The 17,859-nt window shown below is 38.4% G+C and overlaps 1 protein-coding gene across 1 annotated transcript in view; it reads left to right on the top strand.

Annotated features, from left to right (window-relative positions):
• LOC139128800 (peroxidasin homolog) overlaps nucleotides 1-16,443 on the top strand; it is a 98,712-nt gene extending 82,269 nt beyond the window's left edge. Inside the window, 12 exon segments of the mRNA XM_070694509.1 lie at nucleotides 2,878-3,039; nucleotides 3,980-4,249; nucleotides 5,374-5,640; nucleotides 6,445-6,587; nucleotides 6,589-6,949; nucleotides 6,952-7,016; nucleotides 7,019-7,504; nucleotides 7,506-7,590; nucleotides 7,593-8,091; nucleotides 8,320-8,528; nucleotides 10,463-10,704; nucleotides 12,286-16,443. Coding sequence (XP_070550610.1) covers nucleotides 2,878-3,039; nucleotides 3,980-4,249; nucleotides 5,374-5,640; nucleotides 6,445-6,587; nucleotides 6,589-6,949; nucleotides 6,952-7,016; nucleotides 7,019-7,504; nucleotides 7,506-7,590; nucleotides 7,593-8,091; nucleotides 8,320-8,528; nucleotides 10,463-10,704; nucleotides 12,286-12,330 — 2,834 coding nt within the window. The 3' untranslated portion in view covers nucleotides 12,331-16,443.
• Nucleotides 16,444-17,859: the final 1,416 nt, after the last annotated feature.

The following is a 17,859-nucleotide window of genomic DNA, read 5'->3' on the forward strand; positions in this document are numbered from 1 at the left end:
CGGTAAATCCTTGTGCGTGAAAGTTAACAATCAAATCTTTTCTCCTGATGACTATCTATTCTGATATCCCTCACAGTAGTCCGAGTTTTGTCGAAACCCACGCCGGCCAAGTGGGTAGGCTCACTACATGCATGAATATATCCATATTCAAACATGGTTTACCGCCATACGTACGTGCAAGATACCGCGAAAGTATTTGGTCAAGCCTAGCTAAATTTTGTGATTGCGCTAAACATTAAGAAATGTTGGTCTTGGTAAATGATTTTGAAGGATCGGAATACTGATATTTGCTTTTGAGGAAAGATTTCGGATGTCGGAAATATTTATCAAACTTCAATACTCGGGCCTTCGAAACAACCACAGTACACAGCATGTACAACCGTGAGAATACATTTCATAGAACCTAGAACGGCGGCTTGGTGCAAACAAAATTCAGTGGTAGTCAAAACTCACTAAATATTATGTCAATCCCCACAAAGTTTTTTTTTTGCGCTGAGTAAACGATTCTTACTTATTGCAAGAGTGTTCACGATCTACAAACGGAAAATAAATCAAAAATTTCAGTCGCTAAATACACGTAATGCTATGGCACTTTGCTCAGACCCCGGGCTCACGCGGCGTGAAATCTACATTGCATGCTATACCATCGATGGATTGAACCCCGATCACTGAAATTCCTCAGGAAAATAAAATGATTTACAAATATGAACAGAGCTAGTGTAAGCCTCTTGGGGTCTTTTTGGACCCATAACTCCAACGTGGCTGTCGTTCTTTTCGTAGCCATATCGATCGTGTACGTCCGAAAACCATCAGAACACGTAAAGCTTTTTAGCTACTATAGACTATGGTCTATAGAAGCTATTGGGATGGGTATCCGTCCGGCGTCCGTCGTCAGTCTGTATGTATGTATGTATGTATGTATGTATGTATGTATGTATGTATGTATGTCCGTTTGTGAGGCGTCCGTCCACTCAAATATCTTGAGAACCGCAGTACTTACTGATTTGATATTTGTTGTGTAGATGAAAAATATGATTTTGAGAAACTATTTTTTTTAATTTTTTAATATTGTTGAAAATAGGCAAATTAATGCCAAAAAAGGCGTTTTTTGTAAAAAATCTTCTTCTTCATAACCGCTGGTCAGACAGCTTTGTTATTTGGTATACAGGTCCCTAGGGATAACCCAACTGGATTTGTTCAAATTGTGATGAAATATGCAGATGTGTATTTTTAAGGAATTTTTTGTCATTTTTGGTCAAAAAAATTTAACTTACATTGTATGTAATTCTTGTACTGTATAAACCCTATCAATTCACCCAGAAAAAAATAATTAATATGATTTTAAATAATTGAATTAATTAGGAAATCATCGAAGCCAAAATAATTTTAGTGTGAAATTATCAGAAAGTTCAACTTTTTTTGACAGTTCATAGTGAAATGCTTACCATCTTGGAGGATTAAAACATGTAAAGGTAACTTTCCTGAATCCCAACTTTGATATATATTCTGAACCACCATTTATGTTATCTAAAAGAAATTGCTCATAATGGTTTGTCATGATAGGGTGGTCAAATAAATAGAGATAGAGAAAGTTCTAATTTCCATTTATGGTTGACTTGGTAAGGATAAAATAAGATTACTTTTTGAGGAAAAAAATAGAGTGGTCAATTAAAAGAGTGGTCAAAGTGATATGGTTTTTATGGTAAAACTGGCTGTAAGATTCCTCATGTGCTATTTATAGCAATTATGTAATCTGTGTAAACAGTGCAATGAAAGTGTAACATGATTCCTTATAATGCTTTTGATGACCTTGAACTTCTTAAGTTTCAAACATTTGTCTCTTCAGTGTGCTTTCTCTGAGTAGGTACAGTCTCAACTTATTCAACAGAACTTACTTACAATGTTAATTTGAAAGTTAAAATGTGCTTGATTAATAGGATGAAAATACTGATATTGAAAGATAACCAGCTCAAGATTCTTTATAACCTGACAGATATGCTGTTTTTTTATGACGTAAATCTTGATTTAAGCAAGTCTTGTTTACTTTAATTAGAATGTAATTAACTCTCATTTATTTGCTATTATAGACTAATATAGTCTGATGAAATATGCAAATCTGTATTTTTACGGAATTTTTTCCATTTTTGGTCAGGCCATCCTGAAATGAGCTATCAAAGATATCCACCTTCTTCATCAATACATGTGTCACAAAAGGTTATTCTCTACATAACACAGCAGAGCTCTGTCAACTGTTGAGTCGCTTGTTTTTTCAAAACCGCTGGTCAGACAGCTTTAATATTTGGTTTACATGTCCCTAGGATGACCTTAGTGAGATAATTTCATTCAGTCAGGAAATACTTAATTTTGTATCCATGTCTATAGTAGCTTCAGGGACTTTGGCCCTATGTTTGACAGTACCGATTGAAACCAATCAGAAATCAACTACTAACGAGCCTTAGGGGCTGCGCCTCTGTAGCACAGCGCAGCCAACGGTAGAATTGGGACAGGAAAGAATTCATACCGTGTGTAAAGATCATTATTGCAGGCCTTGAATAGGGAAAACAGGCGGCGGCAAGACCTGTGTCAGACGGTGATTTGCCGCCGGTGACCGGCTATAATTGACAACCCTGCTTATCCCCTGATGTGTTTCAAGTAATCTGTGATCGTGTACAATCGCACAACACTGTTACACTTGTGAAGCTGCTTCCACCATTTTATGTGCAGATGAAATTATATACCACATTTTCATAAATGTTTCCCTGTCTTTCTAAGTATAATGCAATGATTCCCAGCACTATTAGTTTTACATATTCTACTCACAGCATAGACCTCTTGTACGATTCATTCTTACAGACGTCTACCTTTCTCATACCACAGATGGGTCGCCACTGACCGACAATGGACGATACACTGTACTCGCCAACGGAACACTGTATATTTCAAGAGTTAAACGCGGCGATGAAGGACGATACGAGTGCCAGGCGATAAATACAGCTGGTCATAGGCGGGCAGCAGCTACACTTTCAGTGTCAAGACGAGGTACATTTCTTAAAATCAATCTGCCGGTTCCTTCTTTTGAAGTCCAACGTTTCCATAGAATATTGCAGGATTCTTGTAAAACTTATTTCACCCATTCACCAATATGGTTTCATCCAATACTACTATTTTTTTTTGACAAAGTTGGATCTTTACAGAGGGAAATGGCGGTGAAAAGATTTAGGATTGACCCTTCACCCCCATTTCCCTCTCTAGAAATCCAACTTTATCATAGAAAGCAATAGGATTGGCTAAAACCACGACGTTGAAAGGGTTAAAGCATTTTACATTCAGGGGATGCAGCTATAGCAAACTGAAGCCCTTGACAAAGAAGACATTTTTACTCTGTGAGATTCTCATGTGCTCTTACACACTTTTACTGCTAAAATCCAAGTTGTCTGGTACTCAAAGAAAGATTAAGGGAAATTTGTTATCTTGGGGTCAGAGTTCACTCTGTTATGTGCTATTTTTGTCACTTTTTACTGTCTGACTTCTCATAGCACCCACTGTTACTGCAAAGTATTGCTTCCAGTTTTATATTTGACAATCACCAATTCATTCTGAACATATAAGCTATTGCATTTGACAGGTGTACCAGGGAAATAAATTTTAAAATAGTAGCAGTCATGGTGTAAATTTGAAATATTCACTAATGAATATTCAACAGTGGTCTTACCCAAGGATGCTTCACTCATTTGAATTTCACCCCATATCACAAGTCACTTCCAGAAGAGTGATTTCAACCAAAAATGCCGGTCAGGCACCACAAAACATCTAAACTGGCACCACAAAATATCTAAACTTACACCACAAAATATCTATTGGTACAGATTGAAGGAGACATGTACTAGATAATTACTGCACTGTAAAATTTTAATGCTGGCAAAATAACCAGATGACAGCTATAGGAACTTCTCAAGGCATTGTGATGTCTCATTTTCAGTGCCCCCAGTGTTTCTGATAATTCCAAGAGACGTTGAGGTTTCGATTGGATCGGATGCTCAGATACCATGCAGTGCCACCGGCATACCGGCGCCCACCCTCACCTGGAGTAAAGACGGAATCCAAATTAGCGAGAGCACCAAGTTCTTCATCAGTCCAGAGGGATTTCTTACAGTCCGGGACATCGGCAGAGGTGACCAAGGCAGATACGAATGCTCTGCTCGCAATATCGTCGGTTTCTCTTCCACTAGCAGTCAACTCAATGTCATAGGTGAGACCCGTATACTGATGGCTGTAATCACAAAATATCATGCACGGGCAAGGGAGCCCCTGCCCATGTATTTAGTGTGTAACCTAGTATTACATACTTTCGTCTCGAAATATTAAACACCTAGTGATTTTTGGCCCAAATCAAAGCATTTTCTAAGAAAGGAGGTTGTGTTGTGTCCTACCATATCACCACAAGGATGTGGATGCATGCAATAAGAGAAATTATTACACCTCACGCATTATCAGGTTACTGTGATTGGCTGAGCATCAGTCACATGATGTAGAACAAAAATAATAAAACATGGCTTAGGTGATATAGCCCTGCCACATGCGCTGATAGTACCCTTTCGCACACAACCAACTACTGCCTTCTCGAATACCATTGTCATTTCTGCGCATACCACATCATCGCGTAGTACATGTGATGGGTACTTTCTGTACAGCAATGGCTTTGAAAAGGTACAATAGTTAGCCAGACTTGAATATATCATTGATTTGTATACGACAAAAGCTTGAACAGCACTGTCTGTGCTTTTACATGTTATCCTAAATTGACCTAGCTTGTGATATTATTTAAGTAGAATTGCTACAAATAACGTACTTCCGCTAAAAATGGAAAGTAATGCACTGACATGCATACTAGGGAACATTCTTGTAATCAGTTGGCCTGACTACAGCTTGCTGTGTTACTTGTGTCACTGACTGCCATCATCAAATACTTACTTTATTGAATGCATAGGGTATTGAATCGTTTGTGTGCAGTGAACATGTACACATTCAACAACATGCACTTCCTTCCCGAGAAAGAAGACAGACTGACATCTTGAGAATTCGCTTACTGAAATGTGTAACCGCATGATTAGGGTCCATTATCCGGCACACAGGTTTTCATGAATTGTATTTACTACAGTAGCAATATTGCGTTTCATTTATGGAGAAGATTTCAGAGCAAAAATTGCTTTGTGTGTATGTAAGATTTTTTTCAATTATGTGATCTCAAAGGCTATTGAATAACCCATACTTCATGAGGTCCAGAAATTTTTCATCAGTCCAATGCTTTGAATTTGTAGGCCTCTTGAAACAATTCCTATACAATTGCTCTTATCTCTTGTTTTGACCGAGCAGTACCGGAAAATCCTGACTTCAACCAACCAGACATGGAAGGTCCACTCAGTGAGACCACAAACAGCATCGATGCAGCCATCAACTTCACCAGGGAACGACTTTTCAACAACTCTGTACCAAGGACACCCGGAGACCTGCTGAATCTGTTCAAATACCCTCCACCTGATGCTATTGCCATCAGCAGGGCGGCACAAATCTTTGAGACCACTTTAGAAAGAGTCCATGATGTGATCGTCCAGGGGATGAATCTGGATCTGGATCACGTTGGTTAGTGTCCACGTTCTCACATTGCATATTTATGTTGCTAGTCCTCACTAGACGTAATCCAAAAAAAAAAGATACGATGACTTGGTCCGGTTCATTCACTTTTTTTGACATGCTTTTACTTTCAAACTTGGTGCAAGAGAAGTACAAGAGGCCATTTGCTAAGGTTAGGAAAAAACTATGGTAAGTGTTTGTGGAAATTTTGCCCAATTATGAACCTGAATGAAAAACACCAAATGTGCAAATGGTAACGATGGGTTTTAGATCAGCTGTATGTAACTGCAACATTCAACAGGTGACCATTACCTTTCATTTTATTTCCCCTCAAAACCAGTTTCAATCAAACATCATATTGCAACAAATATCTACCATAGTGCTCCCTCTATAATTGGAGAGGCAATTGCTGTCTCATGAAGTGAAATTGAAAATCCCCATTTTGATATGTTTGGCATAAAAAGAAAATATTTAACGCTATGAAAAATGAGACTACGGTGATCAATGTTGCCCAGTTTGTAATAAGAAGTTTACAAATACAACAAAACCACCCAAAGCCACTCAAATTACCCATGAATCACTGCCAGTATATTTTTATATTTTTTCTTGTATTTCTTTTGTAGTGTATTCGTTTCCTCTTATTGTATAACCCTTGTTAATTTCGTCGGGAATTATTGTGTGTTAATACTTATTAGTATGATCGTAGTTTTCTGCAAGCGATGAAAATTGGTAGATATTTGGCATTTTTTGTCAGACTGTTCGGTGTTATTACACCGGTTTACATATTTGTTTCCTTGTTTTTCATTGCCACAGATTATAACAGCAGGTTTAACAATCTAGTGTCACCTCAGTATCTCCAACACCTTGCAAACGTATCTGGATGTACTGCCCTCACGAGGACCCCAAATTGTTCTAACATGTGTTTTCATCAGAAATACCGAACCTCCGATGGCACGTTGTAACAACCTTAAGTACCCTCTTTGGGGAGCGTCCCTTGGACCATTTGGCCGACTTCTCAAACCAATCTATGAAAACGGTTTCAACACACCTGTCGGCTGGAATGAGTCTCGACTATATCATGGATATAGGAAACCGAGTCCTCGATTGGTTTCAACCACCGCTGCTTCAGCGGCAGAAATCTCAGAGAATCAGCAATTTTCCCATATGCTCATGCAGTGGGGCCAGTTTCTAGATCACGATATCGACTTCGCAGTGGTGAGCCCGAGCAAAGTGCAGTTTGTCGATGGTTTAAAGTGTGACGAGACCTGCGAGAACCATCCACCTTGTTTCCCGATCAAGATTCCAGAGGGCGATCACAGGATAGGAGTAGGCGATGCATGGAGTTCACACGATCCAGCGCCGTCTGTGGGAGTGGCATCACATCAGGTTTTTCTTCGCTAGTGTCATGCCCAGAGAACAAATTAACCAGATTACCTCATTCATTGATGCGTCAAATGTCTACGGAAGCTCAAAGAGTCTTTCAGATACGCTGAGAGACTTTGTATATGACCGGGGAACGTTGAGGACCGGAAATATTGTGCAGTCGTCGGGAAAGCCTCTTCTTCCGTTCAACAGGGACACTCCAATTGACTGTTTGCGCGATCCAGCAGCCAGTCCCGTGCCTTGTTTCCTAGCGGGAGACCACCGGGCCAACGAACAGCTTGGCTTGCTGTCTATGCACACACTGTGGATGCGAGAACACAATCGCGTAGCAGCCGAGCTCTTGCACATGAATCCGCATTGGGATGGGGAGACTATTTACCAAGAGGCGAGAAAGATTGTTGGAGCACAACACCAGCACATCACCTACAGGCACTGGCTTCCAAAGATTCTAGGACCAAGAGGAGAAGAGATCATGGGACAGTACCCGGGCTTATGAACCAAATACTGACTCGTCAGTCATCAATGCGTTTGCCACAGCTGCATTCAGGTTTGGCCATGGGCTGGTAAACCCAATCATTTCAGGTTGAATTCCACATTTCAGCCCATTCCAGAAGGCAATATTATGCTTCACAAGGCATTCTTTTCACCATTCCGGATTGTCGATGAGGGCGGCATTGACCCTGTTCTGCGAGGCTTGTTCGGTTCGCCAGCCAAGGAGATGGACCCGGACGCGATTATGAATTCGGAACTTACAGAGCGCCTCTTTGAAATGGCACACGCAGTAGCTTTGGATCTAGCGGCACTGAACCTTCAAAGGGGCCGTGATCACGCCCTCCCAGGGTACAATGACTGGCGGACCTACTGCAACATGACAGCGGCTGAAACTTTCGAAGACCTCCGAGAGGACATCTCCAGCCATGAAGTGAGGGACAAACTTGAAGAACTCTATGGCCACCCTGGAAATGTGGATCTATGGATTGCAGGCATGGTTGAAGATGCTCTGCCTGGTGGAATGCTAGGTCCAACGTTCACCTGTATCATTGCGAAGCAATTTCAGAGAACCAGAAATGGAGACAGGTAAAGCAGCTTAGGTGTGTTTAATTCAATAACAACATTTGGCTATGATGTTGAACTTTGTGAACAAAATAGTAATCACATCATGTGACATCTATTGACGATATAGACACCGAAAAAACAATGCATTCTTCATTAGAATTTATTTTAATGATGTTCTCTCCATAAACAAATCAAGGTGTATACCGTATGTTATCTGTCATTTATTAGTTTTTGATGATTTTCGTGCAGGTTTTGGTATGAGAATCCTGGTGTTTTCACACCGGCCCAGCTAACACAGCTGAAACAGACGTCCCTTGCCAGGGTGATATGTGATAATTCAGATCACATAGACAGAGTCCAGAAAGATGTCTTCCTAAAAGTAGAATATCCTATCGGATATCGCAAATGTGAAGACATCACAGGAATGGACCTTCGAGTCTGGACCGACTGTTGTGAAGGTTAGTTGTTCTTTGTTCATACAGAAAGTGTGTGGTTGGGCATGTGTGCATTTGCAAGTGTGTCCGTATGACATCATAGGTCATCGAGGGGTCAGGGTGCAAAGGGTTAAAGGAGAGTCACTTGGCTTGCAAATAAACTCAATAGATACGTAAGTAAATTTAAACATTTTCACTTCTTGTGCATTTTGTGCAGTTTCACTGTTCTTGCAGTTATAGTACAAACTTGTCCTTCATGAATATTTCATCAAGATCACTAGTTTTCTCATCCATCATAGGGTTCTCCACAGCAAAAACAGCGTCGCGACCTGCACCACTATCGTTCACACCCGCGACGCTTTCAATCTCACCGCGACGTTATTATTTTTACCTGCGACGCTATAGGTGCAGAAGCAAAATGTTCACAATGGCACCGACTGGTCAACTTCCGTACAATAATTCATCACACGAAAGCAAGAGAGATGAACACATGATTTGTAGCTTCTTTGTTTTACAACGTCACTAGTTATTAATCCTTTCAATTTGTATGAATAGTGATAACAACTGAATGATTTCACACGTCCTACCCTTGACGGTACCAGCTGCTTTCAACTCCACCAACCCATCCAAAGAAAGTGTAAAGGACAGAAAATACGATATACAACCATACCCAAAAGACAACAACAGTCAGCGACGATTTCCGCACTTAATCGACAAAATGTTTTATGTCACTGTTTCAGATCAAACAGATTACACAATCTCTAGAATTTGGTGAAATTTCCGCTTGATTCACATCTTGAAATAAAAAGTAAACTTGAAACAAAGACAGCATGTATGCTGTTGATCAACAGCTAAGCATAGCATAGCAAAGTATGAACTGTCTGTCAATGCACTGGTATGCATTGGCTGCATGTAAAAGCAACTCAACTTTCCATGATCAAACGGTCAGCATCTTGTGAAAACAGCAACAGAGCAATGAAAATTGTTATAGTCACTGGTAAAAACTGTTCACAGTTGGAGGCAAATGAAAGTGCATGTGAAGAGAATGAAAACCAACATCATGTACATGAATGAAAATACTGTAAACAATGGCAGATGTGACATCAGAGTGGGACTATTCTATTTTGGTACTGGGGCCGCAGGGTCACAGAACCCTGATAAATGTACTGAAAAACATGTTTTCCTAGCGATGCTGTCATCACAGGAACTTCAGTGTCTCATTGTTTTACATCTTTTAATAGTTTCTTTGATCTATATCATATTATACTCTCCTAACAATTTTTGTTGAACACAAAGTATATGCAAATTTTATGCAAATATTCCAAAAACTAATTATACAAATTTATGTAAATTAGCCTCTACTCTATTAGAAAATCCTATGAAGAACCCTGCATCAAAATACATTGTATGAAAAAAGTAGATTGTTAAGACGTCTGTCAGCTGTAATTCTTAACTACGTTGTCAGGAGTTTTGTTCTATGCCTCGACTGAATTTTCGGGCTCGGTTTCCTATGCCATGATACAATGCCATGTAATCTACTTTGGAACGGTGACAAATGCATTCAAGTCTGGGTTTGACTACAGTTTTCAAAGATAGTAAACTATGCAAACGCTACAAATATCATGAAGGGGTAATGAAGTTTTTAGCGGAAGTGAGCACAGAACAAAAATACTTAAAGAGTCGAAAAGTGACAGCCCAGTAAATCAAAGTAAGCCATTTCACCAAATTGGAATAAGCCAGGCAGTTACATCTATAATAGCGAACCTCTGATTTTTACTTGCATGACCAGACAAGAACAAGTATGCTTACATACAACTATGGATATTCGCTGCGTAAACATTCTAACGGACTTCTACAATATATGGATATATGCAAATATTCTATGTCGGAATAACTCTAATAATGCATAAGTTAAAATGAAATTTTTCACTTTCTTTTTCTTCTTGAATCTTCATCAGATTGCGAAGATGACAGCAACGGCGGTCCAACAGTAACTCAGCTCTTCCGCAAGAAGAGATCAGAAGATCATTCCCCCGTGTCAGCCAGGAAAACAGTCTCAGAAGATGTGACAGACTCGGCGGTGAAACCAAATGAGAAGAGGAAAGACAAAGGCAATGAGGAAATTCTAGAGAAAACGGTCGAGTATTTATCAGACGTTGTCACAGACCTGCAGCAAACTGTGAAAGAACTCACTAACCAGGTGAGGCATTGGGACCAGTTTTTGGTGGAGAGAATTGTCCCCAAGGGTCTGAAGCCAAGTTGTATAGTGCATTCGTTGCTTTGATAAAGTTTGTGTGGCAACGTACAGTGTTGAACATGTATATGTGCTTGCTTCATGAACTCTACAGCATGTGGAGGGGTCGTGGTCGTACAAAATTGAACCGCTCTTTTTATTGGTAAGGATTTAGCCATGTGGTTTTCACAGCAATTTCTCATCACTAGGTGGCTACGTTCCATATGTTTTAAGTTCAAATCTGATCGAGAATTTACTGAATTTCGTGTATTATGAAATTGCAAAGAAGAAGTGAATAAAAAATAGTTACAATTTAAAAACTGTAAAATATGAGAATGATTTGAAAAAGAATGTGAATGACTCTCGTAAGTTGGAACGAGTCCAGCACAGAGCCATAGCTTTGGGGCTCTTGTTCCTTCCAATCTTAATAGTACACTTCTGTTTTTGGCGTGGAGTGAGATATCCCTAGTTGCATGTTGAAGTTGTGTAATTGCAATTATCTTTGGAGATTTAAGCCTCATAAACTGAATCTTTTTGCATCTTGTTTAGCGAAAACTCTCATTATCCTATCTTCTGAGATATGTTTTTGAATTCCTGTTATGAAACCATATTGTCTTCTAAAATGTCACTATTTCAATTCTTTGTGATGGATTTGGTCAACTTACTTAGGGTGCTTACATATACATTTATATATGCGGCGGCTACATTTGAGCTGCAACACAAAAAATTAATTAGTTGTTAAAAACTAAGTTTTGTGTTTGCCACCCATGCTTTAACCCTTTCACCACCATGGTTTCACCTAAACCCATTGTTATCAATGGTGATCTTGGACCTGTATACACGGAACTGGGGGTGAAAGGGTTAAGACTGTTCTATGGTAAGCAGTTTTGCATATAGTTACATTCGATTCAAAACGACCTTATCGGAAAAAAGTGCAGAAAGGTACAGCTTGTTGGGCTTTAACCCCTTTACCATAGTGTTGTGGCCAAAGCCTTGTTATCAATATTGAGTTAGGCCTGTGTATAGGAAATAAGGGTGAATAGCTTAAAGGTTCTCATGTCATCATTGTCAACAAAAGTTTATTTGCAGAGAAACATGTTTTTGTCGCCTACGATGGATAAGGGCCAGTAATGGTAATTTTTGATGATTTTTTCATTATGTTTGTTTTGTTTGTTAATGGCAAGTTCTTCTTCTACGCCCCAAAAGAATGTTGAAACACTGTTTAGCTTGTCAACATATATTGTAGCGTCTATATGTGTAAAATGCAATGTTATTGTTTACATTTGAAGTCCAGTCTGGACCAGAATTCATTTGTCAACAATAACAATGCAGTTTACACATGTACAGGCTGAGTTGAAAAGCTGAATGCCCTGCATCTAAACATGCTTTGGGGGGTAGAACAAGAAATTATGGTTGACATTAAAAACATAGATAGTGAAAAAAATCATCAACAGTTAGCATTACTGGCTTTAGACGTTCCAGCTATTAACAGTTATTTCATTGTCTGTGAATGATACGTAATCCTGTCCCCACTCCTCTCTCCATTAGGTTCTACAACTGCAGGAAGAGAAGAAACAGACCAGCAGCAACTGATGCAGTTCAGTCGGTTACTAAGATTTTATCAACGATTTGGTGCTATTAATATATTCCAAGTGATGGATTTCAGAGACGGAGAAGTGCTGATATTTATTTTAATGTAGTCCAAGTGAAACTGAACTCTTTAGAGACTTTTTACTTACAATGTGGACTGTGTTTTCTTTTTTTACCATTACTTTTTGAAAATTTTGAAGGAGAACGTTAAAAAAGGGCGTAGTCTTTCCAAGAGTACTGAAATACAGTCGCATTAATTTAAACAGAATAAGTAAATGAGACCGTGAAAAGTTGATATGACATCCAGTAACATTCCGTGACTTCCTTTCAGTTCTGAGAAGTCAGTTCTGAAATGTTATAAAATGTGGCTCTTGTTTGTTTTTGTTAAAGCTGCATTCAGCGTAACATTTTGGTGTATTTTCTAGTACTTTTGTTCCATTGTTCTCATCCTGATATCGCGTCAAAATTGCCGAAGTGCTCAACTTGTCAACACAGACTCCATGTGTTTAATGTCCAGTCATGTCACTGACCGACAGTGATATGACCGGACATTAAAGGTATACTGTCACCTGTTCCAATTTTGCCACAGTTACCATGGAAAAAGAAAATCTAACTAATCACAAATTTTAAGCGGATGGCCGCTTTTTAAAACAGCGCCCTCACGTGGGCATTTTGAATACCAAGGAAAGCCCCTTTGACCATATATGAACATATTTAGATTACAGGTGACTGTATACCTTTAGACACATGGAGGACGACTAATATTTAGTCTTGGACTAAAATTTATCTGTCGATATTACCACTGCATATTGTTCACTATCTGCTCTGTTTCCAAGGCTGATACTTTCTGTTTAAACACATTTATGGGCGAAGTAGAAGATATGTAATTGCCTTCAACAGAACTAATACAACTACGAGTGACAACTGTGACAGCTATTGCCCTTTGAACTTTGAGGGGTCACCAAAGTGAGGACAACAGATTTGTGGTATTGTAATTGTACAAGTTCGTCTCATGGTTTGGCTAAAGCCATTTCCTGTGAGTTGGATCACAGTCTGTGAATCTTTTGCAGAGTTGGTATGTTATTTCCAACAAGGTTTTAAATATGTGTCACAGTGGTAGAGAGTCTTCCTCAGATATTTTCATTAAAGGGGTATAGGTTTTGAAGTTCTAAAACTTTTGACTTTGTAGAGTGGCTGCAAGAAAATCTGGACACTCAGAAAATATCTGATGCTGTCTTTTTTCATAATTTTCTGAAAAGTGCTAAAGTCACATACTTTGAGAGTAGCAACTTTGAAACAGCTCAGGGGTCACCAAGGAAACCTTGCATTTGAAATAAACACAATAATATATCTTCGTCAGTCTGACTTTCAAAACAGCTGTACAAAACCGCGTTCTACTTCCAGGTCCAAAGTTTCAATTTGACCAATTTCCACCTATCTAGTTTTACATGTTGTATTACAGTGGACTTTGCATTATCATAAATAGGATATCATGATATTTTTTTTAATGCTTTCTCACATCAGTTACAAAAATTGCCATCATCTACACTGATTATGTGTTTCATTTGGAGCTGGGATGGCTTGCAGGTATTGTTCAGAAATGGTTAGCAAGATTGCATTAAAATAATTTGTCACAGCTCACCAGTGCAGTGTACACATGAACTACCCAAGAGCACATACCCATGTTTAGACATTGAATGTAAGTGTGTGGTTTATGAATGATTGCATAGAACCATGAGAATGTCTTTCAGAACCTTCAGAACCTGTTACTTTGCATTCCATAGGGTACTACCAATTTACTGATCAAATCATGTAGTGAGAGAGCTGTGATTAGAAAACCTTGTAACCTTTGTCTTCTCTCACAGTTTTGTTAGCCCTATGAGTATGGCTGACTACATTTCTGAACTCACTGAGTTAAATTTTGGAATGACTTGAAATTTCCGTGTGTCAGTCTTACCCCAGTACTTGAAGTCTGCAAAATTTCCATACATCATTGAGAGAATTCGTGAGTCAGCAGTGTGTTCATGCTGGCTTCAAGGGCAAAAGTGTCACACACAATGCTTTCCACAACATAACACGAAACTCTGGACAAGAACAGAAGTTGAAGTCATGGATCACTGTTTACCATTACAAACAGTCATTGAAAGCCCCCTAAAACACAAGTCTGAAAAAAAACCAAATCACCTCAACCTGCGTACAACAAGGTGAATGTTTTTAGTTGAAAATATGGCCATGTGTGTTGATCTCAGAGTAGTTGACACTTTGGTCAACTTGCATTGTTTTCAGTAGCTTAGGTCTCTCAATTGCACAAAGAATGTAAAACCTTGGACTGGAGTATTGTACCCTAAGGCTCACATTTCTGTGAAGTGTGCAGATAGACTGTCACCAATCAATGGAACTTGAACTCTATGAAACCTTTGTACATTCTGAATCCTTCATTCACTTTGAATTTGTTTCAGTCAGCCCAAGGTTGTGACTATTTTACTACTGACTTTTTACCCAATCTGATTAAAATCAGATGTAGAGTACGGCGATGTTTATACTTATGCGGTATTCTCTTGCTAGCGACAGCAAGAAAATACCGCATACGCGTAAGTAGACGTGGCCGTACCCTACATGTGATTTTAATCACATTGACTTTTACCCTTTTGCTGCTATCAGTGTCACCCTGTTGCTCCTGAAATTATACCTTTGACAGCTAACTTTTTCCTGGCTTTTTTATACTGTAAAGCGATATAGCTTAGTAACTGTTAAGTATATATTTAACTATGTAAACTCTCTAGGTATTTGCCCGGTTAGCTTTTTGAAACAGAAACACATTTACAGTGCCAAGTTTATTTCGGGACATTATTTTCTGTGGTAGCAAATACAATGTCAATGGTGAACTTTTTAATCTCCAGAGCATCAGCTGTAAGAATGGAAAAAAAATATAGTATTCTGTGAAAAATATGTCATAATTCTGTCATCATGAAGTTCTCTGTACATAAGTGTAACCCACATTTTTTTAGAGACAAATTTAGGTAAGACCTCAACAAAAATGATAAATTATTAATTGTTGTGTCTCTGCGTTTCTGTGATATGTCACAGTTTATATTAGCAAAATGATGCATATCAAGATCGGGATCAAGATATATGATATCACAAGTGGGCTCAGTAATAATTGTAAATTTGAGAAAAAAAAAGACAAAAGTTGTGTGTGTGGATGTCAACCATGAGAGGAAAGTACTTTTTTACAGAACCAATGAAACAATGTTTTAACTTTGATTACAAGACAGAAATATTATCGTGTGAAGACATGCACCAGAAACTGAGGTTTCAAATTCATGCCGTACATTTTTGTGAAACACAGCCATTGGTGCCAAACAACGCACTAACGTACCTACATTTGGTGGTAGTAGTTGAAGCAGTGTAGTTCTTTGTGGGATTATTAACAAGATTTCAATCACAAAATTTCATTTAGTTGAGAGTAATTATTGTCTTTGTTTTGCGTCCACTCAAAATTTTGACAGGTAAGCGGGTAAGCAGTTAAAAAAAAAAAAAGCAAAATCTTTAATGTAGGCAAGTTTCACATGTATCGGAAGTGCCCGAGCAAGAGTCAAAGCAGAAACCTTCTCACCTCCATGATATGCACAATAGTGTGACATCATGCAAGCATGCAGTTTTCAAAGCATTTTGCAAAATTTTTAAACAACGATCTGTTGGCAGAAACACAAGTGGTGAAGACCTATTTCAAATACACTATGTTCTTATCTCCTGAAAAACTCAAGTACGGGGACGCAAAACAAAGAATTGACTTTGACCTCACGCTGTGAAAATACAAGATTTTGGAAGTTTCTCCTTCCTGTTTGCTGAAGAAATTTTTTTCCAACTGAAATATGTATCTTTATTTTTACTCACATATGGATTTTTTTAACAATCATGCCTCAAACAAATAATGCAAAATTTGTCAAAATATTCTTAGATTTGTAAAGATCCTTTTTCACAATTTTATTTCTTGTATGTAAGAAAGCTAAAAGCACATGCTTGTCTATGTCAAGATTTGAAATTAGACAAAAATATTTTATGTCAAATTAGTATTTTATGTAATAAATTTAGTAGGGACTTTTAATAATAGAAGGGCTTTTTATTTGATAAGAATATCTTAAGGTTGTCTTCAGATTGATCATCATCAACAGAAGCACTCTGGAAAACGTACCAGGTACTTTTTTGTTTTTTTCATCGCTGTATGGAAGATGGCTCAAATTTTCATGTCATCTGGTGCCACAGACATACTCAAACCAATTTGTTCATGCATAGTACAAGGAATATGTGCTGAAATATGCAAATGCAAGTAGATCTGTCTTGTCTACTCGGACATGGCTAAACAGTCCCTTTCAAGCGTGTTACAATAATGTACACATGATCACGGATTTGATTTACAATATGATCCAATTTTGCCTCTGTGGCAGCCATATTATTTTGCACTTTCTATGACTACTGCCATTAGTCATGCAGTGTATTTGTCAAGGGCTGTTACCTTGGTTAAATTTAATCACTATAGTTGCCCTGGCCATGCTTATTCAAGGCTTTCCAACCATATCAATGCAATCATTGGGGGGGGGGCTATTAGAAATGGTAGCAGGGTTCCCACATTACGTGCCTGTGCAAAAACATATATGCCTCAACCAATTTGATTTTATTTAACTGCTGAGAAGAATAGCGTGCTTTTGGGTACATACACATGTCAATTCATCTTAAAATTTGTAATTCATTATGACCTCCAAATAGTCAGATTTGGTATGTGTATATATACCAAAAGGAGCATATATGGTAGGTCAGCAGCACCTGTATGTATATATGTGTGGATATATGTCCGTCCCCATCAAAAACTCCAAAACGCCAGCACATACCATCTTAGTATTTTGTGTACAGGTCAGCCCAGGGGTGGAGATGTGAATTTTTGAAATGAACATGTCAGTGTCAAAAGTATGCAAATGAGGTAAAAAGGCAAATTCAGCAAATTGCTAGGACTGTAAACCTAGGCCAGATTTGGTTGGTTTTATGAAGGCTTTTAATGGCTACTTTAGTTAGATTTGTGAAAATTGTGATGAAATTTTGATGATTGTATATTTGGGCAATTTTTCCTATTTTTGGTCAAAAAATCTCGGAAAGCGCTCATCTCACGCCTTGAAACTGGATGCATGATCCTAAGGTTAGTCTCTGTAACCTCCACAAATGTAATAATCTCCACAAATGTAATATCAACCACAATTGTAATAAAATCAACCACAAATGTAACAAAATAGTCAACCATAAATGTAACAACCCGCAACCACAAATGTAATAAACAAATTAACCATAAATGTAATAAAACTCAACCATAAATGTAATAAACTTGAACTTGCATATGTGATCATTTGTTTATCAATGCCCTGAGTAAATGATAACTTTAATAAGACTAGTGTAATGTTATTGCATACTTTCCTGAAACTAGGTTTCCTTTCCGAAACACAGAATAGAATACTTTGAGATCGCTATCAGAAAACGGCGAGG

The sequence above is a fragment of the Ptychodera flava genome, unplaced genomic scaffold, assembly GCF_041260155.1.
Source record: "Ptychodera flava strain L36383 unplaced genomic scaffold, AS_Pfla_20210202 Scaffold_71__1_contigs__length_606264_pilon, whole genome shotgun sequence".
Taxonomy (NCBI): domain Eukaryota; kingdom Metazoa; phylum Hemichordata; class Enteropneusta; family Ptychoderidae; genus Ptychodera; species Ptychodera flava.